Genomic DNA, 16,885 nt, shown 5'->3' on the forward strand with positions numbered 1-16,885 from the left:
GAACACCAAGAAAGTGCTTTTTTTGCCTATGGCTTTTAAAAATATTTTGATGAGGTGACTCTGTCATTCCTGTTAAAAATTAGGCACTTTCAATTTTTATATTGAGACATCAGTAATGCTGCTCCCTGCTGGATTTTGAGTTTCCTGCTTCTTTTGGGATTTTATCTAATTACACTCTGATGCTATGACAGCATCCCCACATGATACCAAAATAGTGAAATCAGACTTGGCTATCCTATACTACAAACAAGATTCCAGACATCACTTGCATCACAGAGCAAAAGCTCCATTATATCCTTCTGTTATTCATTTGGCAACTGGGTGGAAATATCTTTTTTTTTCTTTTTTTTCTTTTGTTTTTTTTTTTTTTGTCTGCGGAACTGTTTGGCTATTGTGGGCCTTTATGTGCACATTTTTACTGGAATTCAATACAGTTGCATACATTTTATTTTCAGTAACTTCTAGATAATAACCATGATAGTAGTCTAACTTTGTAACTCCACATGACTTTGCAACTCCACATAAAGTTATGAAAGTCCTATTATTTACTACCTACACAAAGAAAAATAATTACAAGTAAAACATCATTAGAAGAGACTGATGCATTTATTCTGACTCTTATCGTCAAGTAAAACATTATATTTCAGTTACAAAAGGTAAGTTTTATAATTTTATTTTATTAAGTAACAGAGGCATATAAATAACAGCTCCAAAAGAATAATGAAAAGAACCAATAAAAGAAAAAATGCTGACTTTGAATTTTTATTCAATATTTCTGGGCAAACCAGAAGAGATTTCAACAAGTTCAAGAAAGAAATATACAACATTACAGTCTAGAGAACCAACCCAAACTAGCAGTTTGCTCAGTAATGTCATATTAACTTTTACAATATCCCACAAAGATACACTGAAGTTCTATCAAGTAGAATGATTTGAATATATCTTAAAAAAAAATAAACAGGAATTAAACCATTGCTTTAAAAATATAAAAGCAATGAATCTAAAGTTCTCTTTCAATTAGTAAGAAATTATATGTTTAAATGTTTCTTAACTTCACAAGTTAAAGTTAAAGCAGTTTTAGATTACTGATTTTTTAAAAATAAAGCAGCACCGCATTGAATCCACTGGTCTTGGTTTCCTCCGCAAGGTACATCAATATTTGTCACCACACGGTCTCTCTCCACACTCGTGTAGACTGGTAAAGATATGCAATCCTCTGGAGAATATGGACCATATGCATCCTATCAACAAACAAGCATTTAGTTATCACCTAGAAAGACAACAAAAGATGAGAAAGCAATAATCTTCACTGGTATGATATCTAAAGCTAAGATACAGTTTGGACAGTGCAGCCTTGGGCAGAGAAGTCTTGGCCCAGGAGACTAGGGAGATGGATTAGCAATGAAGCAGAGACTTCCCAAAAATTGCTCACTCTAACTCAAACACCAAGAAGTACCTCACAGGAGTGATCCTATGAACTACATATAAAAATCTTCATTCAGCTAAAACCCTCCCAAAAATTACATGTCAAAAGTGTCTTCAAACGAGGGCAAGGGAAGTGCTGAAGAGTTCCCTGTGGGGAGAAAGCTGCTTAGGAGCCCCTGAGTTGTAGGGCAGGGAGCTGCTATCCTGGCAGGCTGGAGTCCTGTGGTAGCTGTGCCCTTGACAGGCCCTACTGCCCCTAAATCCCTGCAGCAAAGCCTGCTCTCCTGCTGTGGCACAGCCCCTGGTGTGTTCTGAGGCACTTGTAAGAGTCATACTGCAGGAATCACAATCCAAAAAATCTTATTTCCAGCTACTTTATGGAATAGCTCCTCTCTGCTGTCTGTACTACAAACTGCCTTGGATGCACTTTCCTCCTAGGGCTTTGCATGGGCATTGTCCATATATCTGACCACAGAGTTAAGATCAAAGACTCAGTCTAGACTTCCCACAGCATTTAATTTCAAACCATGATGTATTTAGTTACTGCAAATAATTTAGGGTTTGATTCAACTGATATATATTAAGCATGTTTTCCGTCACACTCAAAATGTCCCTTCCTGTCAACAGGAAAACATCACATTTTCAAGAACCAAATAATAGGCACACTTGTCAGAAAAAAATTTAAAATAAAAATGAGTGTAATTTTAACTCAAATCACATCAAATGTGAGTTAGTGATGCTCCAATATTAGAAAATAACTAAAAACAGGAAAAAGGAAACATGCAAACAATAACTGTTTCAAGCACTTTGCCTTGCATGTCAAGTGTAAGCCATTATTGAAGAATGTTGTTGTCCCTTTTGAAAATTAACTTCTCCTGCCTTTTGGACATCAGTGTTTAAATCCCTGCAGAAGATCTATGTGCAGTAATATTTGTACAGAGTAACTTAATAATCAGGAGCTCAGCTGCTTTTAGAAGGATTGTACTTACCCCATTGATCCCCTGGTTAACAGTACTGAAGAAGACAAAATGCTGGCCAGTCTGAGAGCAGAATGTTCATCAGAGAACTTAAGTTTTGCCAAAGCTGGGAGCCAAAAGTTGGCCAGTTTGCCTTCAAAGATCTCTTTTTACACTTTTTTACAGACAAAATATCTGTTCTTGTGCCTCTCTCAATCCCACTGATGTTTTAAGGAATCACATTATTTGAGGGTTAAAGCCATCCTGTGGAAGTCTTTTTGAACCATAAATCCTTATGTCCTTGGCTTAAGTACACTCCAGAAATTCTCTTTGTCAGACTGCCTCACACACATTTCCATCCCCTTTAGTGACACCCTTCACAGTGTGGGATCTATCAGTGGATTAAAACTGGAAAGGACCTTCACAGTTTAATGAGAATAAGCATCACATTAGTAGCTCAAAATATTCCATTTTGAGCACTGCAGCATTTTGAGGGGACTCTCTCAGAGAAATCCTGCAGGCTACTTTACATAAGTTTGGTTGAAAATTACTTCAAAGCATTACATTATACATATATTTTTGCTCACTGGATTCCAAAAGACGTATTTATGGAGAATAGAAATAAAATTCAAAACCTAAGAACCCTAAGACAATATGTTCAATTTTATGCACTCTTCTCCTAAGGAGAGGTAATGAAAGTAAGGGAAATGCATGATATCCAATTCTGCTTTGGTTTCTGAGCACAATATTTGATTATAGTTAATTTTTACAGTGATGCTCACAGCAAAACAACTCAATGGTAGATTAATTCAGAAAAACTCTCCTTAGGGACATTTTGTGTTTAATATCTGGGCTGTTGACAAAGTATGGCCTATGTTTTATATGAGTTGTATTTTTTTTCAACACAAAGATGTCAGTTGCTATTCATTTCAAATATAAGTACATTTGAAAAAGTTTAATTCATTGATTATTGAAGTATCTCGTTTTTTAATTTTATAGCTGAAGCTCTCTGCTGATTTAACATATAACTTCTGGGTCCTATCTTTGGAGTTTAAAAAATAAAGTCTTATTCAGAAAAATACTTAGAAATCTGTTTTATTTCTAACACAAGATGAATGTTTTTCAGAACAATGGGAGGACTGCTTACAATTCTCATTTTCAATATGTTTCCATTCCTCCACCACCAACCACTGAGCCAATATATTAGGATGTTTGGCAAGTCTGTATTTATCCCATGCATCACTTCTCAAGTAAATTAGAAATCTGTTTATTTATCTGAAAAAAGCAAACCCTGTAAATACAGAAGAACTGAAAAATCTTTCACTGGTCAACTTCGTAAGAGGTTTTGTGATGTTTGGGGTTTTGTCCCTTTTTTTAAATTTTCAGTATTTTCTTTCCTAACCAAGCAGGGAGCAATGGTGCAGATGGTGGCGAGCATTTACTTCTGTGTTTAAGGTCTAAATCTGCTGGCCTTTATACTTCTAATGCTGTACTATAACATAATGCTATATTTCCACTGCTGGAAATAATAATGAAAGAAAAAAGGGTGGGATACAGCAGTGTGTTAGCAATGGAGCTCCCTGCACAATATCTATCACGATATACAACCGAGGACATCATTGGTAGAATTTATTATATTAATAAACTCAATTCTAAATGAAATTTCAACTTCTTGGGTCCAGTGAACACTTTTCTTAATCAGTGTTCTAACCAAACATGGCTTTCTTTAAGAGATAACTCTGCTGAGTTAGGTGGCTTGCCAAATAATAATCTCCTACAGTTAATAAATTAATCTGCCTGATGAGTTAATTTCTACAGAACAGGATAAAAGTTGACATGATTTTTCTTTTTTTATATACACTGCTTATTTTGTTTATTGTGATAAAGGTACGGGGATAAAACTGCATCCACTCCTATTTCTTAGCGTCTACATTTCCACTTGATTTTTGGTGTGGTTTTTTACATACATATGCATGGGTGTATGTGGGGTTCTCCTCACCTGTCTGTCCCAGACTTAGTGGTCTAGGCTGTGTCTAGAGTCATGCCCAGATCCATTTATCCCAGCTACCTTCTGATGGGATGCGCTTCCCAATGGAGGTGGGATGAACTCTACAATAAGCAATTTTTTTAGTTCAAAGACACATCCTTGAATACATTTTATGTGACTTTTGGTGTTATTTATCAGAAATTGCTATGATAATTGGAAGGCAGAAGCAGTAACGGTTTTTACTGTTTGGATTACTTTGCTTTCATCTTAAAATCTGCAAGCATTGGCATTTTTTAAAATTAGTTTAAGCAGGGGAAAGGCTTTCTCTGCTTACAGCTCACATCATATTCTCTGTTTTTTTATTGCTGCTGCATTTTACTTTAATGTTTGAAATGCAAAAAATATATTCTAGGGATGAACTCCCAAAAACATGTATACATTTACTAAATACAGGTTTGAAAATATGCTAATGTTTTTAAAAGACAAGGAAAAAAAGGTATGACTGAAATAAAGCCCTTACCTTCACCTAATCAACAGAAGCTAAAGAATATTAACAAAATTATAGTAAGTTTCTGTTTTAAATAAAATAAGTAACTGCTTTTCCTAGTAATGGCTGGGATTTTTATTTTGAAACGAAAAGGAAAACAGGTCAGCAACATCATACTAGAAAAGCTACTACACAGAAAAAAAATCAAATTATGGGTCTTGAAAGTTTGGGGCTTTTAATAATTTAGTACCTGTGGAATCCAGGCCATGTAACAAGGGAGAACAGATGACACACTGGGAGAATCATGCAGATTTTCCGAAAGTCGATTTCCATCGAAACGACAACCTTCCAGTTGTAAGCCACTGATCTGCCATGGAAATATGAAATATTCAAACATAAATAACAGTCATAAAATGTCAATAATGATTGAACTATGCTTTAATAAATGATGAATCTTTTTACTGTGACCAAATTTTTAAATAACAGGAAATTATTTATTGTTATGTTCTCTGTGAGAATAGGAAACATGATTTAAAAGCAAGATCTGGACCACACTTTGGTGTGAACTTCCTCTGATTTGGATTCACATTCTTTGAAATGCTGGAGGAAAATACCTGTAAATGTCATCAACTATGAAACTGCAGTTGCCTGGCATTAGATTAATGGAATTATGATAGCAACAGCCAAGTTCACAATCATTACAATGTCTAGAAGAAGAGAAGAACAATCACTGTAATAAGCATGACTTCCTGCTTGGAAGTCTGAGCACAGCTTTCAAAGAATGGAATGTGCAGTTGCACAGCTTCAGCAGAGGCAAACAAAATATGTTAAAATAATATGAGAAAAAAATGTATTTAACAAACCCAAGATTTCTTAGATAAACTGTTCGGCAAAAAATTAAGTAAGAATCACAGATGCTTTGTTAAGTAACTATGCAATGCTTTACATGCAACATGTTTCAAGTGTTTTCTTTTAATTAAATCATTTCAGCCTCTGAATTACATGTTCTCTTTTTTCTTCTCTGGAGTCTTCCACAGATTAGTGACAGTGATATCTATTCAGGATTTCTTAAAAAAAAAATTCAAAATTTGCTGAGCATTTTATTTTCTCCAGTATAAATACTACCACTTTGCCGATGACAATAATAATAATAATAATAATAATAACAGTAGTCATTTTTGCCTGCTGAAGTATGAACTTCAGTTTTAACAGTAATAAAATTTAACTCAATAATAACTTTCATGCAGCTTTTCAAAAGGCTAACTCTCCAGCTGCAGCAGATCTCTAACAGAAGATATAATCTGAAAATCATTGTCTGTTATACTGTCATACTAAAGCCCTGAGTTAAATTCATAATACTGAGATTGCCTTTCACAAAATACAGGGTTCATAAAGCAGTGCTGGAATTAGGAAATACAATGCTGCTGGAAACTGGATGAGTGACCACATAACCAAAATGGAGAAAAATACCATTTTCTAATGTATTTTCCCTTGCAAGAAATTTTAAAATGTCTACCAGATTGCAAAAAGGGGTTAAAGTATGATGTTACACTGAAGATCAATATCATAGAAGATATAACAAATATAATTTGCTTAGGTAACTTTAGTATTCTAAAATTATTTATTTGACAAGAAAAGATAGAAATAAACAGTAACACAATGGGGGTTACTGTCATGCTTGAAAAGGAATGCTTTCCTCCAAAGTGTTAGGGGCTTTTTTATTAATAACATATTAACTGTAAACCAGCTAAGATTACATTTTGCATTTTTAATACCTAATTATTCTTTTGATTGTAGACAGAGATTGCGCTCTTCAAGAATTTGCTTCTTTAAACTCATATTTCTCTTTTAACACTGAGCTGGGGATTGTTCCTTACAATGTGCAAGATGCACATGTACGTATTCTAATATTAAAAAAAATTGTTATAAAACATGGCATTTGAAAAAGACATAGGACAAAGCTGTGTTTCTCCTTGGACAGACAGTGACCAGAGAAGTGACAACATCCTTTGGAGTAATCTGTGCTCCATACAGACTAGGACTTACAGTAAAACCACCAAAACTGTGGATAACATGAACCAGAACAACCCCAAATGGAAAGTTCAGAGCAGACTTCTGTCTAACTTTCACAAATTATTTTAACAAGTCCACAGTGAATGCTAATAAATTCTATTTTTCAAACTTTCTATCTGACACTGCAAAAACTCTTTTTCTCCTTCAACCTGTTGTCAAAAGCTTGAGGTCTGCTCTTCACTATTCTCTCTTCTGCTGCCAAGTTTATTGTGATCTCTTCAGGTATGATGCTGTTAAGGTACAGTGTTAACATGAAATGTTTTGCATCATTTCTTTTCAAACTCAAGAACTCTCCAAGCAGAGATATTTTGGAAAAAAGCTGGCTTTATGCAGAAGAAGAAAAGTTTGGGTGTCAATAATCTTTAATGATAGCCTATATATATCCCAGTGCCACTTCTGTCTTGCAAGAACAAAGATTATGAATAAAAGTATCCTAGCTGGCAAAAAAGGAAGAAAGTCTTACTAATGAACATACTGAATCTTTAACACAAACTCCTTCCCTCTGCTCTCTGTTGTTAAGGCCTCATACCGAAGGCCTCACTTTATTATATGCACAAGTCCTAGATTGCACTGCATCTCACTACAATTCTGATTGAAGGCTTACAAAGCTCTTACTAATCCCTATCACTCAAACATTACAAAGATTCATTTCCTATTTTATTCTTTCTGTCCGTCTTGCTTTCTGCAGGGAATATTTTTAGGGAGTTTAGTTTAATAAATAAGTTTGTCAAAGTTATTACAGGAAGATTCGTCTGATGAAGAGGTTTTAAAGTTTATTGCCAGGGTGTTCAGAAGTCTGACCATCCTGAACATCTCTAAAATAAACTCCTATAGAAGTGCACCACCTATTGAAAGAACTCTTTTTCCTGCACATTTCTTCTTTTGATATTGGCAGTCCCTATGACATTATAGTTATGTAAAATAACAGCATTTAATCTCCTGGAAAACTTCGACCAATGGTAGAATCTCCTTTGAAGATTAAGACTGAATTTTTATTTTGATTCAATATTAAAAGACATTAGGAAAAAAAACCAACAATACTAGAACAATGTACTTGCAGACACAATTTTGCTGAGTACTTTCATGGGCATGCTTTCATTTCTATAATAAACGCTATAGAGAAATTACAAGCACTGTGAAAGACATTGATTTCACAGAATCTGTAATATAATCATAGAATCTTTGAAACATATGAGAGTAATGGCAAGAGGTGACCATAATTTTTAATTCTTACAAAGAATTTGGCAGTTCACAGCTATTTGTACTAGTTTAGGTTCAAAAAAGTTATTTTTACACATTCCAGACTATGTTTCTTTAAAATACCTTTGTAGAAAGTGTGCTGATAACATGAACCAAAGCATGTCTGTTTCCAAATTTCAAATTCTCTGTAACTGATTTTCCCTTACTAATTAATGCCATAATTTCCCATGAAGCGACACAAACTGCAGCAGACTTCAGGAAGTCATATTTTCACTTCATTACCTCTACAGGCCTCCATCATTAATTTATTGATATTTCAGGATGGAAGTATACTGTAAAAAAAGACCTCTCAGGATGCCTTATAATAATATATCTGTAAGTTTTCAAGAGTATAGTTTTGATATTAATATTCATATTACGTATTTGAGACTTCCAATAATTCTTTCTTTTTCACTATTTATATTAAGTTCTACCCAAGGTCATACTACTTACTACCAAATAAGTCTCTTGCCATGTTTCTTCCTTTCTTTCGCTCTTTTCTACAATACAGAAAATGGAATGCCAAAAGGAATGACTACCTGCTTTTGTAAAACAGCACAATCAGTGCACAAAGCAAACAGAAGAGATGTATTTGCATATCAATATGTGATTATAGTGCAATAGCCATACATTTTCAGTACCTTTTGTTAAAGCAGTCTGCAGTGTTATTAAAGAAGGTGTAATTTGATCCAGGTTGATTCTAAGTGATATTAAAGATGGTGTAATTTTATACAGATTGATTCTAAATCAAATATTCATCACATCCTACTAGAAGAGATCCACTCCTCATTCATATGTCTAAACTGTCACCTGAATTAACACTCATAATTTAACATCTGATTTGATAATTCATACAGATTAAGGTGTGTTTTTGCCTGATTGAGTGTTCCTCTGCCTGCTTTGTAGTTTCACTGACAGTTCTAGCATTGTCTGCTTCTGACTTACAGATCAACACAGAGTAAATTAGTTGTATTTTTAGGCATAGAAAGATATCAATCTATAATCATCTATAATAATCTATAATCATCAAATATCTACAATCGCTGAAGCTTGATGCCATTTTTTAAAATCACAGGAAGACTGAGAAAGTATTTTCATCATACAGATCATAAAGAGATCTCCTTCTTCTTTTCCTTATCACAGAACAAATTCTAAGCCATGAAAACCTTTTAAAATAAAAGGTAAGAAAAAATCTCGAAAAACATGTCTTCAAAACAGTCCCTAACAGACAGTGTTACTGAGAAAGTTATACAAAGTATGTGTGACTATCAGGTTTAAATTCATCTGCATTCCTGCTTGTGCCAATCCTTCAACAGAGACATTCTATTCGGCTTTTAAATATTAGTTGATTCATAGACTGGAGCACAACTCTCCCATATTCTGAAACAGACTCTCCCAACTCTGTGAGTACAGAATCAAATCTCTCAGCAGAGGTAGTTACAGAAAGTGAAGAAACACCATTAACATAAACCTCAGAATAGCCTACACCATGGTCTGGTTCCTGTAGGGGTGTCTGGTGAACTCCAATTTCTGATTTAGGTGGGATAAAAAGAGGTCTCAGCTATCTCACCACAGTATGTGTTTAAGGACTTATCTATTCCACTGATTGAATCTTTTTTTTTTTTTTTTTGGAGTCCCCACTTGGAATAGCTTCTCATTTGACAAGGTTAGCTTGAATTCTTGAAACTGCAGATACAACGTTCACTTTACCAGTATTGAAATCCATACTGCTTCGGTGAACCAAGCTTAATGTGCAATCCAGAGGATCCACATCAAACAAGACACATTTTAGGGAATGATTTTTCTGAATTGATGACATTTTTACATCCTAGTTACAGTCCATGTGGTATTTAGCTATACTAATGGGAAAGTTTCTCCTCAGTTCTCCAGGAACATGAGGAAGGACTCAAGATAGGATAATATCTAAGTATTCAGCACTGCAAAGGGTCCCAAAGCCTTTCTGCTCATCAAAGATTATAAGGAGCAGTGAAAATACTAGTGAATACTTACTAATAGAGAATCAATTAATATTTCTCCTACAGAGGAAAATATAATATTCAAATCAAGGGAAGAAACTTGATGGGATTCTTAAGTTTTGCTAAAAATAACCACTCACCTAACTGAGTGTAGTGCTCCTGGGGCAAGGAATTTTCTCTTAAACAAAATTCTCTTTTGATTTGCAATCCCTCTTAGAACATGACACATTCTTGTAAAGCAATGGATTATATACATTAACCTTTTTGCCTACATATGATATAGACTGCTAACAGTGCACTTTAACTAGCATTGTCAAAAATTCACCACATAAATTTTCACACAGCGAAACATTTTAAACTTCAATTAGAAGTTTAATAAAAACTGAAGTACTGTTACAAAACTCTTTCCTCTCATTCTTTATTTGCCAAGCAGCTATTTCAATTTTGCAACTGTAAAATATAGTGATTTTTTAATATATGAATAAACTGAGGTAACATCATTCATTCAGGGAGCTGAGGTATTTGACATTGACTTCTGACGTTTTTCAGAAATGTTAAAATGGTTTTGAAGAAGTTCAGGCTTCTATAATCTATAATCTGCAGCTGATAGTTAACCTACTAGAATGACTGATCTGAAATGTGAACCTCAGCTTCGGCTTGTGGTTACAGAATTAGAAGTCTTGGCTGAATCTCTAACCTCAGACCATGTGATTTGCAGGCTCCAAGGTTTGTCAAATACCAGGTTTATTCCAAACCCTAAAAGTCCCTTAGTCTATTTATCTCCAGGTTCTACACCCCTATTTGCTTCTCATGAAATGAAGCAGGCAACCATTACACTAACTTAAATACCAAGATTGCAGAATCCTCAAAATTATATTCTCTAGTTCCAACAAAATTCAAAAGACTGTACTGTATTAAAGTCAGATTGGATGATTACAGTTATCTTTACTGGCCTTAAAATACATTAATATTTTAGGAATATGAAATCCAACACATTCTATATTAGTAATTTTAGACAGTGTCGGCAGCCAGCCCAGAACCCAATATCTCCCACAGCCTTGTCCATTATCAGACTAGAGAAGGTGCCTCTGCCACTTGCCCTCTCTCCTAGTCCAGGAGTGTCTCTGCTTTGTGCTCTGCTTTAGCTGTATGTGCACCCACAGCTGCTGCTGAGTGCCCTGCATTGGGCACATGAGTCTCTGAGGATGTGGCTTTAAGGGCCCTGCTCCATGCTGAACACAGAACTTGGAGCTCTGCAGGATTATTTTGGGATCAACATACCTGCAGGAAGAAATAGCGCAAAAAATTTATTTTGTCACTTCCCCACAAAATCAAGTATAAAAGAGGTGCACAGAGACCTGGATTCAGCCAAAGTGGCAGTTTTACCTGTTAAGAATGTTAAGAGAGCTAAATTAAACCATTTGAGGATTCATCTCTTCTTTGCTGTCTAAGCAACCAATGGTGACTTTATGGCTGCTGGCTATAGGCCTAACTGGTCATTAAAAAATTGTTGGGTCTTTATCATATCAAAAACTAGTTATCTTATAGTTTACTTTGGTTTACTTTCTTGGTAGTGTCTTCTCAGTGATTAAAGAAATGCTGACACATGCCCTTAGACTTACAGATTTACACATATATTTCTTCTTGCTATAAGCTACTTGTCTTTCTGGACAAGAGAGGGATTTTAACTAATGGAATTGAAGCTTCAATGTTCATCTAAGAGTGGTTGAAGAGAATTGAGCAAGAATAGGCTTAATTTTTAAATGAGAATAGTGACTGGGGAGGACTAAAAAGATAACTGCTTTCCTTTCCTAATTTCTGTGGAATTTTTTGCACTGCCTTTTTTGTAGCTGTATACCATTAACCAGACTTTTTATCTCAGGCACACTAATGTATTTATAGTTCAGTTTTCCAGAAAGTTTATGGACAGATGACTTGGACTATACTAGTAAAACACCCTCATAAAATGCTAGTAAAATACCTTAACTTGGAGTTTGCCTTCCTGTATTGGCCCCTTCCATGAAGCTGTAAATTTAAGGCTATCCACTGAGCAGCTCATTACTCTGCAATGGAAACACATATACAGTAAATCTTACTGACATATAACAACAGGAGATGAAACACAAAACCAAAACCAATGTATTTTCAATGTGTACCATATCATACTAAATCTTACTTTGATGAAAAATACATCTTTGACTAAAAAAAAATACAACAATCAGCATTTATACAAGTAACTCACAGCTATTTTACTTCAAGGCAAGAAATAAAAATGAGATGACAAATGACAGCAATTGACATAATTTTTTGGGTCTGTGTCCTGACAATGAAATAACCATCCTCACACACAAGGAACAATGGCACATTAGCACAAATAGGCACATTATTTTCCCCTCACCTTGCAGTCTCCTGGCGTAAGGCATTGAGAAATGTGTCTGGATGAAACAGCTCAGAGAGGTCAAGGGTGTCTGACAATAGTTTCTGTTTCTCTGCCTTTTCTACCCAATTCTAAAAGAGAATAATAAAAAAAAAAGGGGGGGAACAAGGAACCCTGAAATTATTAAATTATTACTTGATTTTCAACATTTCGAGTTAATGTGGTTATGTCAGTTACTACGATTAACGAAAAATGTTTGTAAATATACTGAAATCTCAAAGGTTAATATTAATTTCAATTATTTCACACTGGTAAAAAGGAAATGAACAAAATTTTGAAATATAAGGCAAACCAGCAGTTTATGTGTAACATGATTTATCCATTCTAAATAAACTCATGTTTCATTCTTCGTTCAGTGCAGCTTACTTTGTAAAGAGAAAATTTATCATTGTAGAGTGAAAGCCATCATTTCAACAATTTTATCATTGTCAAAACCTTATTTCACCTTTACTTACAGGGGAGTTTATGTTTTCCATCCAAATGGCTGCTATTACTGTCTTTGCTTTAATAAGTTCAGGAAAATAACTGCATTCCTTTTAGGTAGGCTTCAAGATCATTCTTTTGTATAAATGGCATATTATATTGAAGGAACACTTAATTTTCCATCTGCAGTAACAGTTTTTATAAGTACTTGCCAACAGGTTTTTTAAATATCTCCTACTACTAGGTTGATGCTGCCATTTTTAGTATATTAGTTTGAGAAGTGAATTCACAGAATTTATTATAAGTTAAAAGCTGGCCTCTGTTATACTTGGTAATAAATGAATCTAATAAAGATGGGGAGAAAAACTGTCCTCAATTATCCTTACAAAGCACATGCCTCAACCTTCTTCCACTCTTTCTTACATGCGGCTATGATGCCTGTTAGGAGCAGCAAGCTTGGAATTTGCCGCCAGTGCAACACCTTATGTGCCAACATGAGAAAAGAGACACACATTGCATCTTGCAATCTTTATAAACCACACATCCTAAGAAATGCAGTCTGAGTTTGATTCTCAAAACATTAACAATCTCACACTAAAGAATTTGCTGTCTTCAGACAAGTTATTTAGGTACCTGAGTGGTTATGCAACAGTCCACGCTCAAAATCCTATTCTGAAACTTTTACAATGTGTATCTTTGGTACAATTTCTTTATATGATATGGTCACAGTCCTGACTATGATATTGTAGTATGAACCTGAAATCAGTGTTTAACCCACTCTACAAGTAAGCTCTGCACAGAAATAAGTCTTCAAGGACATGTTGGATGTGGCTCTGAGCAACCTGGTCCAGTGGAAGGTGTCCCTGCCCAGGGCAGGGGGGTTGGAGCCAGATGATGTTTAAGGTTCCTTCCAACCCAAACCATTTGGTGGTTCTACAAATACTAAGCTAGAAACTAATCAGAATGTAAGATTCCACATGCTATCACCAAACAGAGAAACACAAGCCCCACACCTTTCCAAATACCAACTCCCAGGAAATTATAAAATTACTCTAGTCACAGAATAAAAAAACTTGGAAGTTACACTCTCATTACACAATGCACATGCCAAGCACCCATATCTTGTTTAAAAAGTACTTTACTCTATTCTTTGATCTGCTGACTGATGGATAATTCCATGGAACCATTTTAGAAGAGACAATATTATCTAAAATGTGAGTGCATACCACTCAGTAGATTTTATTTTATTTTGGCAGTGTGTCACACACATCTCCATAATGTTTCCAGCATGTTCAAACCTTTAATTGTTTGGTTTTTTTATCTGCCACATCCCTGATTATGAGCCCTCAACCCGAATGATTATGAATCAGTTTGAAGATTTTTGCTTTCCATTTTCATTAGATAAATGTACACAGTTAATGACTCCTGTCTGCATGATTCTTTTAATGACTTTATATAACAATTTCTTTTATCATATAGCAGTAACTCTGTATTCTGTTTAGGAGAGGTTTTGTAAATTATTTTGTGTAATAAAAGTAGACATAATCATTTCAGCTTGTATTTAATATAATCATTCTACTGCTGTCATCAAATAAACTTTTAATGTAACTGCTAAAGAGAAACACTGTTAGGAACACAGATGTTTATATTCCACCCAATTAAAAGACCAGTATGGGTGATATTAATTCTGAACTCACATAACTAAGTAGCACTAGGATGTACACAATAACAAAAACTTTCATTAGATCACAAAAGCAAAATTGTAATGGTTTATGCTGCTCTACATAAAGCTGAATACGTAGCTCATTTACATCCATTTAATAAATAGTTTAAGATTTATATGCAATCAAATGTATTTTACAACACAACTGTAAAAAATATCCTTATGCTTCTTTTAATCCTATAAGACCACGTGACAGCCTATTAGGGAAATGCTACAGTCTCAAAAGACAACACCACTCTATTAACAGATCATTTGTCACTAGTAGTCCCACTGCCACTGCCATAAGGCTGGAAGAGATCAGGTGTTGATGGGAAGAAAGTTTAAGCTAAGCTGTAGAAAGACTGAAGTGATGTTTCTTGAAAAGAAGAAATCTTGTAAAAAAGTAACACCCCTCCCCTCCATCCCAACTGTGAAAAAACATATATTGACTGCATTTGTCGAAGTGATAAAAAGTTCTTTGACTTATTCATCCTGGATGGCCATGCAGCATTTCAGTCTGACAGGCTTATTCCATCATCAACTCTTACATAACTATATAACTATTACACCCACAATGTGGTCTGCAAGTCCAAATATCCTACCCCTGAAAATATTTTTACTACAACATAAAATAAAAAAATCTATCCTACACTTATCTTTGCAACTGTTTATTTCAAAATTTCATTATTTCAATATTTCCCAAATCTTTCTTTTTACAATTACACTAGAATTTAAGTTTTAATTGCCTGTGATAGATTAATTTAGCAAAATATTATTCTAAATATATTACCAAAACTTATCAGCAATACTCAAAATGCTTGCAAAGCAATTCCTAGCAGGATATTTCAAAACTTCCATTAATGTGGGGTTCTGTTTGGTACAATGAAAACATTTCCTTTTCTTTATTTTCCCTTACAAAAGCAGGTCTCTAAGTGTGGTATCAGGTGGTTCAAATAATATTTTTTCATGTATCTTAGCATCCAAGAGACATCTATTCCATTTTCAGAGAGAAGTCTTCCTTATCATCTATAATCCCAAAGCAAACTGAAGGGTGGAAGGAATAAGGAGGCTGACAGATTTTCACATTATCATTTATACAGCTTTAGGATCACAGAACTCCTCTGAAATGAATCCAGTACTCTTCCTTCACCAGTTTTAATTCATTCCAAATGTATATTCTTCTACCGTGTTTTTCTATTGCTGTGGTTCCAGAAGAGAACTTATACTGAAAAAGAAAATCATATAAATCACAACAGAAGTGATTTCAGTTTTGTGCCTAGATGGAAAATTGTATTCAGTGTTATATGAACATGCACAGCCAGGAACGACACTGTATAATTCTGTTTTCCCACTAGTTTTAGAAGAATTCCACATTACTAGGGAAGAAGTGCAAGACTTTGGCTAAGTCTGAGAGCAAACGATGGTGAATAGCACTGCTAGGGGAGTAAGTTCTCAGTTAAGTGGAATTTAGACTGAGCAAAGGTCAAATAAGCAGTTATGCTACAGTCCCATTTTCCTCACAGTGCAGCAGCTGTTCTATAGGCGTGCTCCTAAGTGTAGGCATTCAGTGGTAAACACCAGCAGAAGTGATGGTATTACAGCTCAAAGAAACAAAATAGAGGGATTTTTCCAGGGATTGAGTGCAGAGGGGATAATGCCTAGGTTCTGAGGAACAACTGGTATACAACAATTCACTCCCTTGTGGTAATGTTTGTGCATGTGAGCCATTATTCTTGAGGTAGTTATCCTTCATTAAATGAACACGTAAATACTGCAGTATTTCAGGGATATGATAAGGTGTTGGCTCATACTATGTTTAAAATGATAAGTAACACAGTAATATAACTTGGAGTTTATGTTTGGCCTAAAATTTTCCTCTTCTTTCCCTTTTCTGTTTTCCCCCTTTCCTTTCCCTTCCTTGCCTTGCTTTGTTCTTTTGTTTTCTTTTCAGTTTTCTTTTTCCTTTTCTTCACATGGACCAAAACTGCTGGCGAGTGCTTTAAATAAAATACTATTATGGCTTTATTTCAGTTTGACATAGCTCAGAACTCAGTTTGTTCCGGAAGTCTGAGTAGTAACACAACAGCACAGTGTTAGAGCATGAGTGTTCTGTGTCCCTTAGCATCAGCAGGCTGGCTGCCCATGTGCTAGAAGCAGATATGCAGTAAGGTATAGCTGGC

The 16,885-nt window shown here is 34.9% G+C and overlaps 1 protein-coding gene across 3 annotated transcripts in view; it reads right to left on the reverse strand.

Moving 5' to 3' along the window:
- Positions 1–657: 657 nt before the first annotated feature.
- Positions 658–16,885, reverse strand: part of DYNC2H1 (dynein cytoplasmic 2 heavy chain 1) — a 151,654-nt gene continuing 135,426 nt past the window's right edge. For 2 of the 3 annotated variants that reach the window (XM_085064244.1, XM_085064238.1), the window contains exons 86-89: positions 12,542–12,651; positions 12,125–12,206; positions 5,106–5,222; positions 658–1,241 (exon numbers count right to left, since the gene is read on the reverse strand). In XM_085064244.1, the coding sequence (XP_084920370.1) occupies positions 1,083–1,241; positions 5,106–5,222; positions 12,125–12,206; positions 12,542–12,651 (468 nt within the window). In that variant the 3' untranslated portion in view covers positions 658–1,082. The remainder of the gene's footprint in view (positions 1,242–5,105; positions 5,223–12,124; positions 12,207–12,541; positions 12,652–16,885) is intronic. The other variant, XM_085064253.1, reaches the window with a different exon arrangement.

The sequence above is a fragment of the Lichenostomus cassidix genome, chromosome 1 (genome assembly GCF_008360975.1).
Source record: "Lichenostomus cassidix isolate B80296 chromosome 1, HeHo_3.0, whole genome shotgun sequence".
NCBI lineage: Eukaryota > Metazoa > Chordata > Aves > Passeriformes > Meliphagidae > Lichenostomus > Lichenostomus cassidix.